At 46.5% G+C, this 21,341-nt stretch overlaps 1 protein-coding gene across 1 annotated transcript in view; it reads left to right on the top strand.

The window, feature by feature from the left end:
* The first annotated feature begins 12,056 nt into the window (after positions 1–12,056).
* Positions 12,057–21,341, top strand: part of LOC134941665 (beta-1,4-galactosyltransferase 1-like) — a 52,448-nt gene continuing 43,163 nt past the window's right edge. Inside the window, exons 1-2 of the mRNA XM_063932144.1 lie at positions 12,057–12,282; positions 16,484–16,671. Of these exons, the coding sequence (XP_063788214.1) occupies positions 12,226–12,282; positions 16,484–16,671 (245 nt within the window). The 5' untranslated portion in view covers positions 12,057–12,225. The remainder of the gene's footprint in view (positions 12,283–16,483; positions 16,672–21,341) is intronic.

Raw genomic sequence — 21,341 nt, 5'->3', positions numbered from 1 at the left:
CAGCCTTAGGAGGCATCTGATGGGTAAGAAATGGCGTCCAGATACCCGGATCGTGACACAGACACAGTACAGTACGGTAGTCCACGGCTGTAGCTACCTCTGTGTCGGCACTCGGCAGTCCGTCCATAATTGTATACCACCTACCCGTGGTTTTTTTTTTCTTTCTTCTTTATACATACTACATCTCATTATCAACCAGTCTATATTAGCAGCAGACACAGTACAGTAGTCCACGGCTGTAGCTACCTCTGTGTCGGCACTCGGCAGTCCGTCCATAATTGTATACCACCTACCCGTGTTTTTTTTTTTCTTTCTTCTTTATACATACTACATCTCATTATCATCCAGTCTATATTAGCAGCAGACACAGTACAGTACGGTAGTCCACGGCTGTAGCTACCTCTGTGTCGGCACTCGGCAGTCCATCCATAATTGTATACCACCTACCCGTGGTTTTTTTTTTCTTTCTTCTTTATACATACTACATCTCATTATCATCCAGTCTATATTAGCAGCAGACACAGTACAGTACGGTAGTCCACGGCTGTAGCTACCTCTGTGTCGGCACTCGGCAGTCCATCTATAATTGTATACTAGTATCCATCCATCTCCATTGTTTACCTGAGGTGCCTTTTAGTTGTGCCTATTAAAATATGGAGAACAAAAATGTTGAGGTTCCAAAATTAGGGAAAGATCAAGATCCACTTCCACCTCGTGCTGAAGCTGCTGCCACTAGTCATGGCCGAGACGATGAAATGCCAGCAACGTCGTCTGCCAAGGCCGATGCCCAATGGCATAGTACAGAGCATGTCAAATCCAAAACACCAAATATCAGTAAAAAAAGGACTCCAAAACCTAAAATAAAATTGTCGGAGGAGAAGCGTAAACTTGCCAATATGCCATTTACCACACGGAGTGGCAAGGAACGGCTGAGGCCCTGGCCTATGTTCATGGCTAGTGGTTCAGCTTCACATGAGGATGGAGGCACTCAGCCTCTCGCTAGAAAAATGAAAAGACTCAAGCTGGCAAAAGCAGTAGCACCGCAAAGAACTGTGCGTTCTTCGAAATCCCAAATCCACAAGGAGAGTCCAATTGTGTCGGTTGCGATGCCTGACCTTCCCAACACTGGACGTGAAGAGCATGCGCCTTCCACCATTTGCACGCCCCCTGCAAGTGCTGGAAGGAGCACCCGCAGTCCAGTTCCTGATAGTCAGATTGAAGATGTCAGTGTTGAAGTACACCAGGATGAGGAGGATATGGGTGTTGCTGGCGCTGGGGAGGAAATTGACCAGGAGGATTCTGATGGTGAGGTGGTTTGTTTAAGTCAGGCACCCGGGGAGACACCTGTTGTCCGTGGGAGGAATATGGCCGTTGACATGCCTGGTGAAAATACCAAAAAAATCAGCTCTTCGGTGTGGAAGTATTTCACCAGAAATGCGGACAACATTTGTCAAGCCGTGTGTTCCCTTTGTCAAGCTGTAATAAGTAGGGGTAAGGACGTTAACCACCTCGGAACATCCTCCCTTATACGTCACCTGCAGCGCATTCATAATAAGTCAGTGACAAGTTCAAAAACTTTGGCCGACAGCGGAAGCAGTCCACTGACCAGTAAATCCCTTCCTCTTGTAACCAAGCTCACGCAAACCACCCCACCAACTCCCTCAGTGTCAATTTCCTCCTTCCCCAGGAATGCCAATAGTCCTGCAGGCCATGTCACTGGCAATTCTGATGATTCCTCTCCTGCCTGGGATTCCTCCGATGCATCCTTGCGTGTAACGCCTACTGCTGCTGGCGCTGCTGTTGTTGCTGCTGGGAGTCGATGGTCATCCCAGAGGGGAAGTCGTAAGACCACTTTTACTACTTCCACCAAGCAATTGACTGTCCAACAGTCCTTTGCGAGGAAGATGAAATATCACAGCAGTCATCCTACTGCAAAGCGGATAACTGAGGCCTTGGCATCCTGGGTGGTGAGAAACGTGGTTTCGGTATCCATCATTACTGCAGAGCCAACTAGCGACTTGTTGGAGGTACTGTGTCCCCGGTACCAAATACCATCTAGGTTCCATTTCTCTAGGCAGGCGATACCGAAAATGTACACAGACCTCAGAAAAAGAGTCACCAGTGTCCTAAAAAATGCAGCTGTACCCAATGTCCACTTAACCACGGACATGTGGACAAGTGGAGCAGGGCAGGGTCAGGACTATATGACTGTGACAGCCCACTGGGTAGATGTATGGACTCCCGCCGCAAGAACAGCAGCGGCGGCACCAGTAGCAGCATCTCGCAAACGCCAACTCTTTCCTAGGCAGGCTACGCTTTGTATCACCGCTTTCCAGAATACGCACACAGCTAAAAACCTCTTACGGCAACTGAGGAAGATCATCGCAGAATGGCTTACCCCAATTGGACTCTCCTGTGGATTTGTGGCATCGGACAACGCCAGCAATATTGTGTGTGCATTAAATATGGGCAAATTCCAGCACGTCCCATGTTTTGCACATACCTTGAATTTGGTGGTGCAGAATTTTTTAAAAAACGAGAGGGGCGTGCAAGAGATGCTGTCGGTGGCCAGAAGAATTGCGGGACACTTTCGGCGTACAGGCACCACGTACAGAAGACTGGAGCACCACCAAAAACTACTGAACCTGCCCTGCCATCATCTGAAGCAAGAAGTGGTAACGAGGTGGAATTCAACCCTCTATATGCTTCAGAGGTTGGAGGAGCAGCAAAAGGCCATTCAAGCCTATACAATTGAGCACGATATAGGAGGTGGAATGCACCTGTCTCAAGTGCAGTGGAGAATGATTTCAACGTTGTGCAAGATTCTGATGCCCTTTGAACTTGCCACACGTGAAGTCAGTTCAGACACTGCCAGCCTGAGTCAGGTCATTCCCCTCATCAGGCTTTTGCAGAAGAAGCTGGAGACATTGAAGGAGGAGCTAACACGGAGCGATTCCGCTAGGCATGTGGGACTTGTGGATGGAGCCCTTAATTCGCTTAACAAGGATTCACGGGTGGTCAATCTGTTGAAATCAGAGCACTACATTTTGGCCACCGTGCTCGATCCTAGATTTAAAACCTACCTTGGATCTCTCTTTCCGGCAGACACAAGTCTGCTGGGGTTGAAAGACCTGCTGGTGAGAAAATTGTCAAGTCAAGCAGGACGCGACCTGTCAACATCTCCTCCTTCACATTCTCCCGCAACTGGGGGTGCGAGGAAAAGGCTCAGAATTCCGAGCCCACCCGCTGGCGGTGATGCAGGGCAGTCTGGAGCGACTGCTGATGCTGACATCTGGTCTGGACTGAAGGACCTGACAACGATTACGGACATGTCGTCTACTGTCACTGCATATGATTCTCTCAACATTGAAAGAATGGTGGAGGATTATATGAGTGACCGCATCCAAGTAGGCACGTCACACAGTCCGTACTTATACTGGCAGGAAAAAGAGGCAATTTGGAGGCCCTTGCACAAACTGGCTTTATTCTACCTAAGTTGCCCTCCCACAAGTGTGTACTCCGAAAGAGTGTTTAGTGCCGCCGCTCACCTTGTCAGCAATCGGCGTACGAGGTTACATCCAGAAAATGTGGAGAAGATGATGTTCATTAAAATGAATTATAATCAATTCCTCCGCGGAGACATTGACCAGCAGCAATTGCCTCCACAAAGTACACAGGGAGCTGAGATGGTGGATTCCAGTGGGGACGAATTGATAATCTGTGAGGAGGGGGATGTACACGGTGATATATCGGAGGATGATGATGAGGTGGACATCTTGCCTCTGTAGAGCCAGTTTGTGCAAGGAGAGATTAATTGCTTCTTTTTTGGGGGGGGTCCAAACCAACCCGTCATATCAGTCACAGTCGTGTGGCAGACCCTGTCACTGAAATGATGGGTTGGTTAAAGTGTGCATGTCCTGTTTTGTTTATACAACATAAGGGTGGGTGGGAGGGCCCAAGGACAATTCCATCTTGCACCTCTTTTTTCTTTTCTTTTTCTTTGCATCATGTGCTGTTTGGGGAGGGTTTTTTGGAAGGGCCATCCTGCGTGACACTGCAGTGCCACTCCTAGATGGGCCCGGTGTTTGTGTCGGCCACTAGGGTCGCTTATCTTACTCACACAGTCAGCTACCTCATTGCGCCTCTTTTTTTCTTTGCGTCATGTGCTGTTTGGGGAGGGTTTTTTGGAAGGGACATCCTGCGTGACACTGCAGTGCCACTCCTAGATGGGCCCGGTGTTTGTGTCGGCCACTAGGGTCACTTATCTTACTCACACAGCGACCTCGGTGCAAATTTTAGGACTAAAAATAATATTGTGAGGTGTGAGGTATTCAGAATAGACTGAAAATGAGTGGAAATTATGGTTTTTGAGGTTAATAATACTTTGGGATCAAAATGACCCCCAAATTCTATGATTTAAGCTGTTTTTTAGGGTTTTTTGAAAAAAACACCCGAATCCAAAACACACCCGAATCCGACAAAAAAAATTCGGTGAGGTTTTGCCAACTGCGGTCGAACCCAAAACACGGCCGCGGAACCGAACCCAAAACCAAAACACAAAACCCGAAAAATTTCCGGCGCTCATCTCTAGATACTGTACCTAAAATAACACTGCCCATACCCCAGGGTCATAACTAGGGCAGTGTGGATGGTGCATTTTAGACAACGCAGTTGCTGTGTGGGCGCAACCGTCCACCTCATCCCGCATTCACCGATCGGTTTATGCGCTGCCGAATGTCTTCTACCCGCTGCAGTGTATAACAGTAGCAGTGCACCTGGCTCCTTCTCTCCCAGGAGCACTGCTACTGATATTCAGTACAGCAGGCAGTGCTGCCTGCATTGTGTGCTCCACCTCCAGCTGGATGCTATAGCAGTGAAGGCAGACTAGCTCATGATAACACGGGGCCGCAGTGACTCTGGAGCCCGGCCATAGGGAGCAGGATGTGGAGGCAGAGATGCTGTTCTCCCGCGAGCCAGACACCTATCTCGGAAGCCTGCCATAATGTGTATAAAGGGGACTCTGCTGATGTAATGTGTAAAAAGGGGACTCTGCCTGCGTAATGTGTAAAAAGGGGACTTTGCTGCTGTAATATGTAAAAAGGTGACTCTGCCTGCCGCAATGTGTAAAAAGTTGGTGACTCTGCCTGCCGTAATGTGTAAAAAGTTGGTGACTCTGCCTGTGTAATATGTAAAAACGGGAACTCTGCTGCTGTAATATGTAAAAAGGGGGACTCTGCTGCTATAATGTGTAAAAAGGGACTCTGTCTGCCATAATGTGTAAAAATGAGATTCTGCTTGCATAATGCGTAAAAAGGGTACTCTACTGCTGTAATGTGTAAAAAGGGGATTCTGCTGCTGTAATGTGTAAAAAGGAGATTCTGCTGCTGTAATGTGTAAAAAGGGGACTCTGCCTGCCATAATGTGTAAAAAGGGGACTGTGCTGCTGTAATGTGTAGAAATGGGACTCTGCCTGCCGTAATGTGTAAAAAGGGGACTCTACTGCCGTAATGTATAAAAGAGGGACTCTGCCTGCCTTAATGTGTAAAAAGGGGACTCTGCTGCCGTAATGTGTAAAAAGGGACTCCACCTGCCATAATGTGTAAAAAGGGGGACTCTATTGCCGTAATGTGTAAAAGGGGGACTCCTCCTGCCATACCTGACGTAATGTATAAAAGGAAGCTCTACCTGCTGTAATATGTAAAAGGGGACTCTACCTGGCGTAATGTGTGATAGGGGCGCTACCTGGAGTAATGTGTAAAATGGGGCTCTACCTGGCGTAATGTGTGACAGGGGCTCTACCTGGCATAATGTATGACAGGGGCTCTACCTGGCGTAATGTATAAAAGTGGCTCTACCTGGTGTAATGTGTGTAAGTGATGCTACTGTGCAGCATAATTTGAATAATGGAGACTACTGTACAGCGTAATATGAATTGGTATTATTTTGTGGTCACGCCCCCTTCCCCATGAAGCCACACCCCTATATTTTTGTTGCACGCAGTAGCCCTATTTTACATATGGGGTGCTATTTCTTGCACACAGCGCTAAAACGTCTAGTTATGGCACTTGGAATTTGAAGTAGGGGGATGTTATATAAAATTAACAAAAATACTGTAATAAAGTTTTCTGGAAGACCTCATGTTTTTTTCTGTGCAATTCCCAGCTTATCTCTCTGCACATCTAACATCATACACATGTGTCTCATGACTGGTCACATGCACAGTATTATTGCAGGACTGGAGGCACAGGCATGTGCTGGAGCCAGCACCCAATAGCTTTCTAATCACTGACAGCCTGCCGGGAGTATTCAGCCAGCTCAGCTCTCTGTGAAGCTCATGGTCTGCCCAGAAATATCCTTTATACAGCCTTGCTAGTTGGGCTCCCTGGGACTAACAGGGCCCTAAGCACTCACTTTGGTTGCCTTGCAGTAAATCCTCCACACAGTAGCGCCACTACACCAGGTAGAGCCCCTTTTACACATCATGGCAGGCAGCAACCCCTTTTTACACATTACGGCAGACAGAGTCCCCTTTTTTACACATTACGGTAGACAGTACCCCTTTCTACACATTACGGTAGACAGCGTCCCCTTTTTACACATTACGGCAGACAGAGTCCCTTTTTTACACATTACGACAGACAGTCCCCATTTTTACACATTACGGCAGACAGCGTCCCTTTTTTACACATTATGACAGACAGTCCCCATTGTTACACATTACGGCACACAGCATCCCCTTTTAACACATTACGGCAGACAGCGTCCCCTTTTTACACATTCCGGCAGACAGCGTACACTTTTTTACACATTACGGCAGACAGTCCCGCTCTCTACACATTACGGCAGACAGAGTCCATCTTTTACACATTACGGCAGACAGCGTCCCCTTTTTACACGTTACGGCAGACAGCGTCCCCTTTTTACACATTACGGCACACGGTGTCCCCTTTTAACACATTACGGCAGACAACGTCCCCTTTTTACACATTACAACAGACAGTCCCCCTTTTTACACATTATTATTATTATTATTATTACCAGTTATTTATATAGCGCACACATATTCCGCAGCGCTTTATAGAGAATATTTGGCCATTCATATCAGTCCCTGCCCCAGTGGAGCTTACAGTCTATATTCCCTACCCCATGTACACGCACACATTCACGCTAGGGTTAATTTTTTGTTGAGAGCCAATTAGCCTACCAGTATATTTTTGGATTGTGGGAGGAAACCAGAGTACCCGGAGGAAACCCACGCAAGTACGGGGAGAATATACAAACTCCACACAGTTAGGGCCATGGTGGGAATCGAACCCATGACCTCAGTGCTGTGAGGCAGTAATGCTAACCATTACACCATCCGTACTGCCCACACAGCGTCCCCTTTTAACACATTACGACAGACAGTCGGGTGTAGTATGGTATGCCGGTGGCCGGGCTCCCGGCGACCAGCATACCGGCGCCGGGAGCCCGACCACCGGCATACCAACAGTGTGGCGAGCACAAAGGAGCCCCTTGCGGGCTCGCTGCGCTCACCACACTATGCGCGCCACGCTATTTTATTCTCCCTCCAGGGGGGTCATGGACCCCCACGAGGGAGAATAGCTGTCGGTATGCCGGGTGTCGGCATACCGACAGCGTCCCCTTTTTTACACATTACAGCAGATAGTCCCCCTTATTACACATTACAGCAGACAGCGTCCCCTTTTTACACATTACAGCAGATAGTCCCCCTTTTTACACATTACAGCAGACAGCATCCCCTTTTTACACATTACGACAGAGTCCCCTTTTTTACACATTACAGCAGACAGTCCCGGTTTTTACACATTACGGCAGACAGCATTCCCTTTTTTACACATTACGGCAGACAGATGTCCACCTTTAACACATTACGGCAGACAGCGTCCCCATTTTTACACATTATGGCAGACAGCGTCCCCTTTTTTACACATTACGGTAGCCAGTCCCCCATTCTTACACATTACGGCAGCCATTCCCCCTTTTTACACATTACGGCAGCCAGTCCCCCTTTTTACACATTACGGCAGCCAGTCCCCCTTTTTACACATTACGGCAGCCAGTCCCCCTTTCTACACATTACGGCAGACAGCGTCCCCTTTTTACACATTACGGCAGACAGCGTCCTCTTTTTTACACATTACGGCAGACAGTCCCCCTTTTTACACATTACAGCAGACAGCATCTCCTTTTTACACATTACAGCAGACAGCATCCCCTTTTTACACATTACGGCAGACAGTCTCCCTATTTACACATTACGGCAGACAGACAGACAGAATAGATAGATAGATAGATAGATAGATAGATAGATAGATAGATAGATAGACAGACAGACAGACAGAATAGATGATACTGTCTCCCCGCTGGCTCTGGCAGTCAGGCCCATCGGTGCAGCAGCTGCTGGCAGATTCCGGGCAGGAAGGGAAGGAGGAGGAGGGAGGGGGACTCAGGAGTCGCAGCAGCGCACTGTAATTGGTGGCGGCGGTGCTACAGCTGTCCCTCTCCTTCCACATTGGCTGGCCGCCACCGCTGTGAACGCTGGGATGAGGGAAGCGCATCCCAGCATTCACAGCGGCCAACCTATGTGGAAGGAGAGGGAGAGCTGTAGCAGCGCCGCCACCAATTACAGTGTGCAGCTGCGGCTCCAGTCCCGAGTCCCCCTCCCTCCTGCTCCTTCTCCCCTGCCTCCGACGCTGCTGCTTCTCTCCTCTTAGGCAGCTTGTAATGAGTCAGTTTGACTCATTACAATGCCGCTGACTACTAAAGTCATGGGGATGCAGCCAGTTGTGCCCTCAGGGCGACTGCGCTGTGTGCCAGGCACGCCTGGCACACATGTAGTTTCAGCTCTGCCCCCACTGTCTGTATATGCTGTTTTATAGAAAGAATCTCTTTAACCATATTGATGTGTATTATATATTTTACTTAATTTATTATCAAATTGTTGTTTACAAAATAATATCTGTGTATTGCACACTTAATACTGACCAACAACACAGAAAGGGGCTGGCTCATTTTGCGCCTGATACACTACAGTTGATAACAAGTGTATGTAGCTCATAGCGTATCCAGTAGGCGGGATGCCGGCTGTCAATATCCAGACAGTGGCATCCCGCCAGAATGACGGTAGTGAGGCGAGAAGCACTAAGAGTCCCCTTGTGGACTCGGTGGCTCACTGCGCTCACCACAGGATCTATTCCAAGGTTAGGCAACATTTTCTATCAAATTTGGTCTACTGGCATGTTAAATGGGTGGTCAGGCTCAGTGCTATATATACAAATATTCTACTTCATGAGACTAAAAAAGGGTATACTGTAGTTGTTAGTAAGGCTCAAATTAAATATCAGAGTGTCTGATGCTGGTAGCTTCCAATACATTTTTTACATCTACAAAATGTTACATTGTTTGTGAAGGAGAAGGCAACAGAGGCTGTGCATACCCTACTATACATGCGATTATACCCTGACTCATTGGTATAACACGTCTTTATTCTCCAATGCATTTATATTCATATATAAAATATTTCACCTCTTCTAGTCACCAACAAACAGAAATCATTAGTATTCATGAGATTCTCTAATTGGGTGTGGGATGATAGATAGACAGTGTCTAGTTAGACACTAGCTAGTCAGTCAATAGATAGACAGACATTACAGTAGGTCGACAGGGTCAAAAGATTGACATGGAAAAGGTCAACAGAGTTAAAAGGTCGACAGGGTCAAAAGGTCGACAGGGTCAAAAGGTCAACATGAAAATGGTCAACACAAAAAAGGTAGGCACCATATTTTTTGCATTTTTGTGGTTTGTGTGGATAGTTTTGTCATCTGGGACCCCCAATTGTAGAAAGGCATACCCTTGCGGTGCTCACTTCGATCACCACGCTTCGGGCTCGGTGGCTCGCTGCGCTCGCCACAAGGTTTATAGCCAGCTCTAAGCCAACATGGATAGAGAAGGTATGAAATAGTGCAAAAACATGTGAAATAAAAAAAAAACTCTACCTTTATTATGTTGACCAATTTCAAGTCGACATTTTGACCCTGTCAACCTTTTGACCATGTCGACCATTTGTACTGTCTAATTCTTTCATGTCGACCTTTTGACCATGGCAACCTAATGTCTGTCTAACATGGTGTCTATCATCCGGATATCCTCTAATTACCCTCCTTCATATCTCTCACTGCCACTGTATATATCTCTTATTGCCCCCTCCATAGCTCTGTCACTGCCCACTCCATATTCCTGTTATTTCCTATCCATATTTCTCACTGCCTTCTCCATATTTCTGCCTAGGCACCATCCGTACTTCTCACTACCCTTCCACATCTTTCTCGCTGTCCCCTCCATTGGTCTCACAATGGGCCTAATTCATCCAGTGGCGTAAGTTCGTCACAGTTGCCCGGAGGCAAGAAAAATATTGGTGCCCCCCTGTTTCCTATATTAAGATAAATATATGTATGTATGTATGTATGTATGTATGTGTGCGTATATATATATATATATATATATATATATACGTGTGTGTGTGTGTGTGTGTGTGTGTGTGTGTGTGTCTATGGAGTGTTCTGAAAAAAATTGATATACTGTACTTTTAATTGTCTTTTATTTTAAATCACACATTTCTTAGCAGTCATACCCAGGAATAGAACCCATGACCTGCTTCATTAACAGCAGACACTTTACTGATGGAGCTATTTGCTCCTGTACAGGAAGCATGAGAATTCTAACTATATAAAGTTACGTGTAATTGTCAGAAAAGTGACTTCATATAATTACAATTCTCATATTTCCTATACAGGAGCAAACAGCTTCATCAGTAAGGTGTCTGCTTCCAGTGTAATAGGTTGTGGTTTCTAATCCTGGGTATGACACCTGTAAAATGTGTATTTACATTATAATAAAAAGTATGTGATTTGTAAGGTGCAGGGACCAGTAAGGAAGTCGGCCACTGAAGAGATAGCGGCAGCTATCAATTAACTTAATTCAATGGTGTCACAGAATGGGAGGAGAGGTGCCCCCCTTCAGAGCAGGAGCCCGGCGGCAGATGACTCCGTTGCCTCCCAGAGTTCTGCCTCTGAATTCATCTATGTATACAAATGCCTACAGAGTTGCACATTTTCAGGCTATAGAACTGCTAATTCCGCTCAGATAAGGATATAGACACCCACTGGAGACATCACAAAGTGCTCAGCAAGTGTGTACTCATACACAGCATTGACACAACAATGAAGAACATGGACTCCGAGGGTTGACGCATGGTTACGCAGACTGTCCGTGGCAGTAGCAACGCTGGGGCCATGTCTCTCTGCATACATCTTTGCAGCTGAAGGCAGATACACACCTCGAAAATGGCAAGGACACATCTGCATTTTTACCACCACTCCCTGTTACCTCCTCCAAATGGTCCCTTCCTGCCAGTCAGTCTGCATATAAAATGTCCGTTGCATGCGCAATCACAAAGGTACCTTGACATGTGCGCAGTGTGATCATGGCACATGCGCAGTCTGCTAATAATGGCTCCATTGTAAAGACATTGGCATTTGTGAATTTGACCCATTGTCCCCTCCATATTTCTGTCTTTGCCCATTCCATATCTGTAATTTTCCACTCTGCCCTCTTTATAGAGGGAGATGCATTAAGTCTTGGAGAGAGTTAAAGTGGAAAAGTTGTCCAAAGCAACCAATCAGCTCCTAACTGTCATTTATCTAACAGTCTTTGAAATGACAGATGCTGATTGGTGACTTTGGACAACTATTGCACTTTATCTCTCTACAAGACTATATACATCTCCCCTATTTACTGCAGATGATCAGATCATGATCCAAGAAGCCACCTTAATTAAAAACATTCTGCTAGTATTAAAGGGACTCATACCCAAAATGCTATTTATATTTCTAGTTGAAATGTATTATCTTTAAGGCATACCTAACATCAGTAGAGCAGAGGGATTTCTGGTGCAGTTTATCTATGCTACTCTATATCGTTGTTGTTATTATTATACTGAATCCGTTTTTCTTTTTCTGTTTCCAAACAGGTCCCAAAGTTGTTGACATAAGTCATGAATCTCTTTCGAATATCGCTTTAGAAAATCCAAATGTGCAAATTGGAGGACGAAGTAAACCTCAAACCTGTATAGCACAGCAGAAAATCGCCATAATTATTCCTTTTCGTAATCGTGAACATCATCTTCAAATTTGGCTGCACCACATGCATCCATTTCTACAAAAGCAGCAAGGAGATTATGGAATATATGTGATAGAACAGGTAACATTAGGTCACACTTAATAGTGAATAGTTAGGAAGGAGACTGAGAATTACTGTACTGCATATTGACACGTTAAACAATTTCTAGAGACACTTTTCTGTACACAGGGTAACCTAAGACCACTACAATCCCACTATAACTTGTTAAATTGATTTTCTTTTAATATTGTTGTTGTTTTTTTAACATCACTCCCAATCATCCTGATTTTGGTGGGACAGTCCCGCTTTTTGGGCACAGCTACTCCAGACCACTACCCCAAATAGTGTTATCTGGCAGCCTTTGAGTACCACCCTCTCCATAAGCTAAACACTCTACTAGGTCTTTCTCAGATGCCAGTAAATGGGGTGTATTCAAAAAGACACCCCAGAGTAGAGGCTAAACCACAGGTCTCACTTCGCACACAACACAGTGGTTTTATCATGTGAGGAGAGAAAGAGTCATACACCTAGGAAAACTATAACCTGGCTGAACTAGAGCACAGTACTGAGCAAGCACAGTAGCTGCAGTTCATAGGCAAATGCAGGGGGGTTTCTAGTTGCCTGGCCAGTGCCTCAAATTATGACAGTAGCAATGGTATATAATACGATTACTAGTGCTGTCGCAACATCATGCAGCTTAACCACTTAACTAACAAATCATTTTCTGAAAAACCACTCAGAAAATGTTGTTGTTTTTTTTTTTTATGAGTGAATTAGTTGTAGAATGTGTATTTAATCTTATTCAAAATGGTATTAGTTAAAAAAAAAAATTGATATTAGAAAAAAACCTTTTTTTCCAAACATCGGAATAGTGGTTATCAGAACATCGCGTCCATCGGAAACATCACGACCATTGCGGCTCTCATTTTGAAAGCCGGGATACCCGCCAGGAACACAGGAGTGGCTTGGGGGGTTCATTTACACTTCCCCAGAGACTACTAATGTCTGCAGCCGCGGGGTGGGGGGTCCTGCCGTGTTGACCGATCAGCAGTGATCGGCAGCACAGCAAACAATGGGGGAGATTGCAGGGAGGCAGAGGGACCTTCTGGTCCCTCTGACAGCAGCAGCGGAGGGAAGTTTCTCTTCCCTGCCGCTGCAAACACTGTCTGTCACATCCTGTGCGACCAGGTTAGATAAGACACTTGCTGGCAAGGGTGTAGCTGCCATAGGTGCAGTCAGTGCAGCTGCTATGGGGCCCAGAGCTGAGAGGGGTCCACCTTCCCTGTCAAAGTTACACGTGTTATATACATTTTTCGCCATTGGGTGGTACGTAGGGGTCCTTTCAAACGTTTTCCTTGGGGGCCTGCTATATATCTAGGTATGCCCCTGGACCTGCTCATTGTAATGTGGTATAAAATGAACTGGAGGGCATTTTAATGTTATATAATATGAACTGGGTCACTGTAATGAGGCACAATATGAACGGGGTGCACTATATATAATAATGTGAACTGGGGGTACAGTGCGGCATAATGTGTACTGGCAGCTCTGAAATGTGACATAGGGTGAACCTAATCACTACTATGATTCATAAAATAAACTAGAGCACTACTATGGGACATAACATTAAATAAGGCTCTACTATGGTTCAGTAAACAAACTGCTGCAGAGAAGTGTCTCTCTAGAAGCACTGGGATGGGGGCCCCTTCTAAATGTTGCTATGGGGCCCACAAAGTTCTGGCTACGCCCCTGCTTGCTGGTATGGTCGCATCTGATGCGACCATGCCAGGCAAGTGGTTAAGGGACAGAGCAGAGCTGCTGCACATGCCTAGTGGTAGCAGCTTTTTCTGCCAAATTTGCTGTTTGTGTGGATCTGACCAGTGTGGATCTGACCAGTGTACTCTGGTCCAGTGTACTGGACCAGAGAGTAGGTACCAAGAAGAAGAGACAGGAGTCTTACCATGAGGTGTGATAATTTATTTATTATAGTATGTTTAACCTTTTCCTGACCAATTACTGTATCTTATTTGTATTAGTTAAATATGGTTGATCCAGCCTATACCATAGACCATCTATAGTGTTAATTATTAATACTATATTCCATACACTATACAGTCTGTAAAAAGACCAATGTCTAGATTAATGTCCAGGGTCGTTATGGGTGTGGTATGTTAGGTAGATTAGACTTAAGTCAACAGTGTCTAGGTCGACCACCATTGGGAGACAGTAAGTAGGTTGACATGATTTCTAGGTCGACAGGGACTCTAGGTCAACATGTACTAGGTCGACATGAGAAAAGGTTGACATGAGGTTTTTTTAGTTTTTTTGGTGTCGTTTTCTCCGTACAGTGACCGGAAACCCCAATTAGTGAACCGTGTCCCCTCGCTTCGCTCGCCATGCTTCGGGCAAGGTGCCTCACTGCGCTCAGCACAGGATACCAGTCTCAATTGTAGTCGATGTGGATTGTAAAGTATGAAAAAGTAAAAAAAAAAAAAAAAATGTGAAAAATTCATGTCGATCTTTTGTCACGTCGACCTAGAACATGTCGACCGAGAGTCCCAGTCGACCTAGAAACCATGTCGACCTGTTTACTGTCGACCAATAGTGGTCGACCTAGACAGTCTCCACCTACTTACTGTCGACCTAAAGACCGGATCCCGGTTGTTAGGTTCTTATACCACTCCCCCAGATTCCTATATTTGCTCCAGTGTTCCGCAGAGTGGGAGATTGTGGATTGCATTTTAAAAACCCCCTCTAGAAATCCTTTGCCACTGGAGTTGATGCCCCAGTTTCTGAAACATGTGGAGCCACAACCAACCCATACCAATTGAATACACCAGATTGACTATTTCCTTTTTGATACCCTGCCTACTGTAGTGCAACAATCCCAAATTCTAACAATCCTCACTGATCTGAGCAGCCAGTTGTTAGAGCTCATGTATGATTTGCAACTTACTGGAAATCTTGACAGGAAGAAGACAGGAGTGTAACTCCAGTGCAGTGTATCTGCATTTGGCACTCATGCCCAATGCAGAAATTTATTTTTTACACAAATAAACCAACATACAGTACATACAACTCCACCTGAGGCTCAGAGGGTAAGGTGCTCTTGCATTATCACAATCACAGAGGAGCTTAATGGCCATGAAGTCTTCAATAACAAATGTTCGGGAGGTAGTTGATAGACAGTCAAAAGGTCGACAGGGTCAAAAGATCGACACAAATAAGATGTTCAAAGTGGGAAGGTCATTGTACCATAAATAGTGTGGTTTTATCTAACCAGTGAGTCTAATTTGTACAAAACTCATGTTTAAGGGTGCATATTATGTTTACCTTAGATAGTGTATGACAATTCCATTTCACTGCTGTCAGCTCCATTTCTTGTGACTATATTTACATTGAGAATGGTTTTATTTAGCCAAAATAGCATAATGCAATATTTCTAAAATAAAATTAATAATCAAAAAATAATAAATTTTATTTTAAAGGTACATAAGGTCAGGCCCGCCATCAGGGGGGTGCTGCGGGCACTGCTGTCCCGGGCCCGGTCTCTCTAACAGTGAGGGGAGGGCCTGAGCCGTTCATGCCGCTGCCTGCATGCTGCCATCCGTCCTCTGTCCGCCGTCTGTCCTTCTGCCGCTGCCAGTGTAGTTCCTGCAGGCTATTGAAAATGTCCCTCTCAAGATGGCCGCCGCTTCTGAGGAGACAGTTATTAAAAATACTAGAGGAGGCTCTAGTATCTTTAATAACTGTCTCCTTCGAGGTGGCAGCCATTTTGGAAAAGACATTTTCAATAGTTTTTTTTAAAGCAGGCTGCTGAACAGTCTGCTGCGGCTCCAGCGGCTCCAGGGAAGGATGAGGGAGGGAGGGAGGACAAGCAGAACCCCTGACAACAAGCAGCTCCCCAGTGTGCAGGTACTGGGGCAATACTGTGTGGGGCATAATATGGTGCTGGGGGCAAAAGTCTGGGGACATAGATTTGTGTGTATATCTATATATATATATATATATATATATAGATAGATAGATATATTTATTAATTAATTTATTTTGTCTGTATGTGTTTTGGGGGGGGGGGGGGGGCTGCCTATTTTGCCAGTCCCGGCCCCGCCATTTCTAATGGCAGCCCAGCATAAGGTTATATATTTTGTTTGAGTTACTGCACGCACATGAAGCAGTTCTGACTTTTATTTGCTGCGCTCCTTCGTGAAACTGAGATGAGTTTTATAGAATGCATCCGGGACAGAAGATAACATTTACTATTTCACTTTTTGCTCTACAGATAGAAAATACAACATTCAACAGAGCCAAGCTGATGAATGTTGGCTTTAAAGAAGCAGCAAAAGACTATGATTACAATTGCTTTATCTTCAGTGATGTCGATATTATTCCTATGGATGAGAGGAATCTGTACAGGTGCTCGAAAAACCCCAAACACATGGCAAATTCTTTAGACAAGTTCAATTTTAGGTAAATACAGTGTTTTAAAGCACAAGCATCACACAAACTGGACATGACTGTACTGTACATAATATAAGCACAGATAATCTTTTTTATTACTGAAATAAGTGGAAGGTTTGTACTTCACCGTATCTGTCAAGCATGTGGCAAGCCCTAATTTCCATCCCGTTGATAGTGGTTGTTGACACCTTCCACCTAAATGAAAAAGGGAGAGAAAAGGTTGACTCTTGTTTGGGCGCATTCTTTACATATTTGTTTAAATGAATGAGTTATGTGTTAAAAGTTATCATCTTTATTTCTCTGACGTCCTAAGTGGATGCTGGGACTCCGTAAGGACCATGGGGAATAGCGGCTCCGCAGGAGACTGGGCACAACTATAAAGAAAGCTTTAGGTCTAACTGGTGTGCACTGGCTCCTCCCACTATGACCCTCCTCCAGACTTCAGTTAGAATCTTGTGCCCGGCTGAGCTGGATGCACACTAGGGGCTCTCCTGAGCTCCTAGAAAGAAAGTATATTTTAGGTTTTTTATTTTACAGTGAGATCTGCTGGCAACAGACTCACTGCAGCGAGGGACTAAGGGGAGAAGAAGCGAACCTACCTAACTGGTGGTAGCTTGGGCTTCTTAGGCTACTGGACACCATTAGCTCCAGAGGGATCGAACACAGGACCCGACCTCGATCGTTCGGTCCCGCAGCCGCGCCGCCGGCCCCCTTACAGAGCCAGAAGCAAGAAGTGTTCCGGAAAATCGGCGGCAGAAGACTTCTGTCTTCAACAAGGTAGCGCACAGCACTGCAGCTGTGCGCCATTGCTCCTCGTGCACACCTCACACTCCGGTCACTGATGGGTGCAGGGCGCTGGGGGGGGGGGGGGGGCGCCCTGAGGGCAATATAATACACCTTGGCTGGCAAATCTACACCATATATAGTCAGGAAGGCTAAATAGGTGTAAAAATACCCCTGCCAGAATTCCAGAAAAAGCGGGAGAAGTCCGCCGGAAAAGGGGCGGGGCCATCTCCCTCAGCACACTGGCGCCATTTTTCCCTCACAGCTCCGCTGGAAGGACGCTCCCTGGCTCTCCCCTGCAGTGTCAAGCTACATAAGGGTAAAAAAGAGAGGGGGGGCACTAAATTTAGGCGCAGTATATATATACTGTATAATATAAGCAGCTATAAGGGAAAAAACACTCATTTATAGTGGGATCCCTGTGTTATATAGCGCTCTGGTGTGTGCTGGCATACTCTCTCTCTGTCTCCCCAAAGGGCTTTGTGGGGTCCTGTCCTCTGTCAGAGCATTCCCTGTGTGTATGCGGTGTGTCGGTACGGCTGTGTCGACATGTTTGATGAGGAGGCTTATGTGGAGGTGGAGCAGATGCCGATAAATGTGATGTCACCCCCTGCGGGGTCGACACCTGAGTGGATGGTTCTGTGCAAGGAATTACGCGACAGTGTCGACTCCTTGCATAAAAGGTTTGACGACATACCAAATATGGGACAGCGGCTTCTCAGCCTGTGCCTGCCCAGGCGTCTCAAAAGCCATCAGGGGCTCTATAACGCCCGCTACCTCAGATGGCAGACACAGATGTCGACACGGATACTGAATCCAGTGTCGACGACGATGAGACTAATGTATCTTCCAATAGGGCCACACGTTATATGATTGAGGCAATGAAAAATGTGTTGCATATTTCTGATGTTACCCCGGGTACCACAAAAAAGGGTATTATGTTTGGAGAGAAAAAACTACCAGTTGTTTTTCCTCCATCTGAGGAATTAAATGAAGTGTGTGCAGAAGCGTGGGCTTCCCCCGATAAGAAACTGGTAATTTCTAAGAGGTTACTAATGGTGTACCCTTTCCCGCCAGAGGATAGGTCACGTTGGGAAACATCCCCTAGGGTGGATAAAGCGCTCACACGCTTGTCAAAGAAGGTGGCACTACCGTCTCCGGATACGGCCGCCCTGAAGGAATCTGCTGATAGAAAGCAGGAGGCTATCCTGAAGTCTATATATACACACACAGGTGTTATACTGAGACCAGCTATTGCTTCAGCATGGATGTGCAGTGCTGCAGCTGCGTGGTCAGATTCCCTGTCGGAAAGTATTGATACCCTAGACAGGGACACTATATTGCTAACCGTAGAGCATATTAAAGACGCACTCTTATACATGAGGGATGCACAGAGGGATATTTGCCGGCTGGCATCTAAAATAAGTGCAATGTCCATTTCTGCCAGGAGAGGGTTATGGACTCGGCAGTGGACAGGAGATGCAGATTCTAAAAGGCACATGGAAGTTTTGCCTTATAAGGGTGAGGAGTTGTTCGGGGATGGTCTCTCGGACCTCGTTTCCACAGCAACAGCTGGGAAGTCTACATTTTTACCCCATGTTCCCTCACAGCCAAAGAAAGCACCGTATTATCAGGTACAGTCCTTTCGGCCCAATAAGGGCAAGCGGGTTAAAGGCGCGTCCTGTCTGCCCAGAGGCAGAGGTAGAGGGAAAAAGCTGCAGCATACAGCCAGTTCCCAGGAGCAAAAGTCCTCCCCCGCTTCCTCTAAGTCCACAGCATGACGCTGGGGCTCCACAGGCGGAGCCGGGTACGGTGGGGGCCCATCTCAAAAATTTCAGCGATCAGTGGGCTCACTCACGGGTGGATCCCTTGATCTTTCAAGTAGTATCTCAGGGGTACAAGCTGGAATTCGAGACGTCTCCCCCCCGCCATTTCCTCAAATCTGCCTTGCCAACAACTCCCTCAGGTAGGGAGGCAGTGTTAGAGGCAATTCACAAGCTGTATTCCCAGCAGGTGATAGTAAAGGTGCCCCTACTTCAACAATGTTTGTGGTACCGAAACCGGACGGTTCGGTGAGACCCATTTTAAATTTGAAATCCTTGAACACGTATATAAAAAAATATTCAAGTTCAAGATGGAATCGCTCAGAGCGGTTATTGCAAGCCTGGACGAGGGGGATTACATGGTATCACTGGACATCAAGGATGCTTACCTGCATGTCCCCATTTACCATCCTCACCAGGAGTACCTCAGATTTGTGGTACAGGATTGTCATTACCAATTCCAGACGTTGCCGTTCGGTCTATCCACGGCTCCGAGGGTCTTTACCAAGGTAATGGCCGAAATGATGATACTCCTTCGAAAGAAGGGAGTTTTAATTATCCCGTACTTGGACGATCTCCTGATAAAGGCGAGGTCCAGGGAGCAGTTGTTGGTCCGGGTAGCACTATCTCGGGAGGTGCTACAACAGCACGGCTGGATTCTAAATATTCCAAAGTCACAGCTGGTCCCTACAGAACAGAAAAAAGTGTTTCTCCCGGAGGAGAAGGCCAAGGAGCTGTCATCTCTAGTCAGAGGCCTCCTAAAACCAAAACAGGTGTCGGTGCATCACTGCACGCGGATCCTAGGAAAGATGGTAGCTTCCTACGAAGCAATTCCATTCGGCAGGTTCCATGCAAGAACCTTTCAGTGGGACCTGTTGGACCAGTGGTCCGGATCGCATCTTCAGATGCATCGGCTGATAACCCTGTCTCCAAGGACCAGGGTGTCTCTGCTGTGGTGGCTGCAGAGTGCTCATCTTCAAGAGGGCCGCAGATTCGGCATACAGGACTGGGTCCTGGTGACCACGGATGCCAGCCTTCGAGGCTGGGGGGCAGTCACACAGGGAAGAAACTTCTAAGGACTATGGTCAAGTCAGGAGACTTCCCTGCACATAAATATTCTAGAGCTGAGGGCCATTTACAATGCCCTAAGTCAGGCAAAACCCCTGCTTCAAAACCAGCCGGTACTGATCCAGTCAGACAACATCACGGCGGTCGCCCATGTAAACCGACAGGGCGGCATGAGAAGCAGGACGGCGATGGCAGAAGCCACAAGGATTCTCCGATGGGCGGAAAATCACGTGTTAGCACTGTCAGCAGTGTTCATTCCGGGAGTGGACAACTGGGAAGCAGACTTCCTCAGCAGGCACGACCTCCACCCGGGAGAGTGGGGACTTCATCCAGAAGTCTTCCAACTGATTGTAAACCGTTGGGAAAGGCCACAGGTGGACATGATGGCGTCCCGCCTAAACAAAAAGCTAAAAAGATATTGCGCCAGGTCAAGAGACCCGCAGGCGATAGCTGTGGACGCTCTAGTGACACCGTGGGTGTACCGGTCGATTTATGTGTTCCCTCCTCTTCCTCTCATACCAAAGGTACTGAGGATAATAAGGAGAAGAGGAGTAAGAACTATACTCATTGTTCCGGATTGGCCATGAAGAGCTTGGTACCCGGAACTTCAAGAAATGATGTCAGAGGACCCATGGCCTCTGCCGCTCAGACAGGACCTGCTGCAGCAGGGGCCCTGTCTGTTCCAAGACTTACCGCGGCTGCGTTTGACGCCATGGCAGTTGAACACCGGATCCTGAAGGAAAAGGGCATTCCGGAGGAAGTCATTCCTACGCTGATTAAAGCTAGGAAAGAAGTAACCGCAAACCATTATCACCGCATATGGCGAAAATATGTTGCGTGGTGTGAGGCCAGGAAGGCCCCAACGGAGGAATTTCAGCTGGGCCGTTTCCTGCACTTCCTACAGTCAGGGGTGGCTATGGGCCTAAAATTGGGTTCCATTAAGGTCCAGATTTCGGCTCTATCGATTTTCTTCCAGAGAGAACTGGCTTCACTACCTGAAGTTCA

Source organism: Pseudophryne corroboree, chromosome 1, assembly GCF_028390025.1.
Source record: "Pseudophryne corroboree isolate aPseCor3 chromosome 1, aPseCor3.hap2, whole genome shotgun sequence".
In the NCBI taxonomy this organism is placed as follows: Eukaryota; Metazoa; Chordata; class Amphibia; order Anura; family Myobatrachidae; genus Pseudophryne; species Pseudophryne corroboree.
Note: the sequence above shows the minus strand (reverse complement) of the source record. Positions and strands in the feature narration are given on the sequence as shown.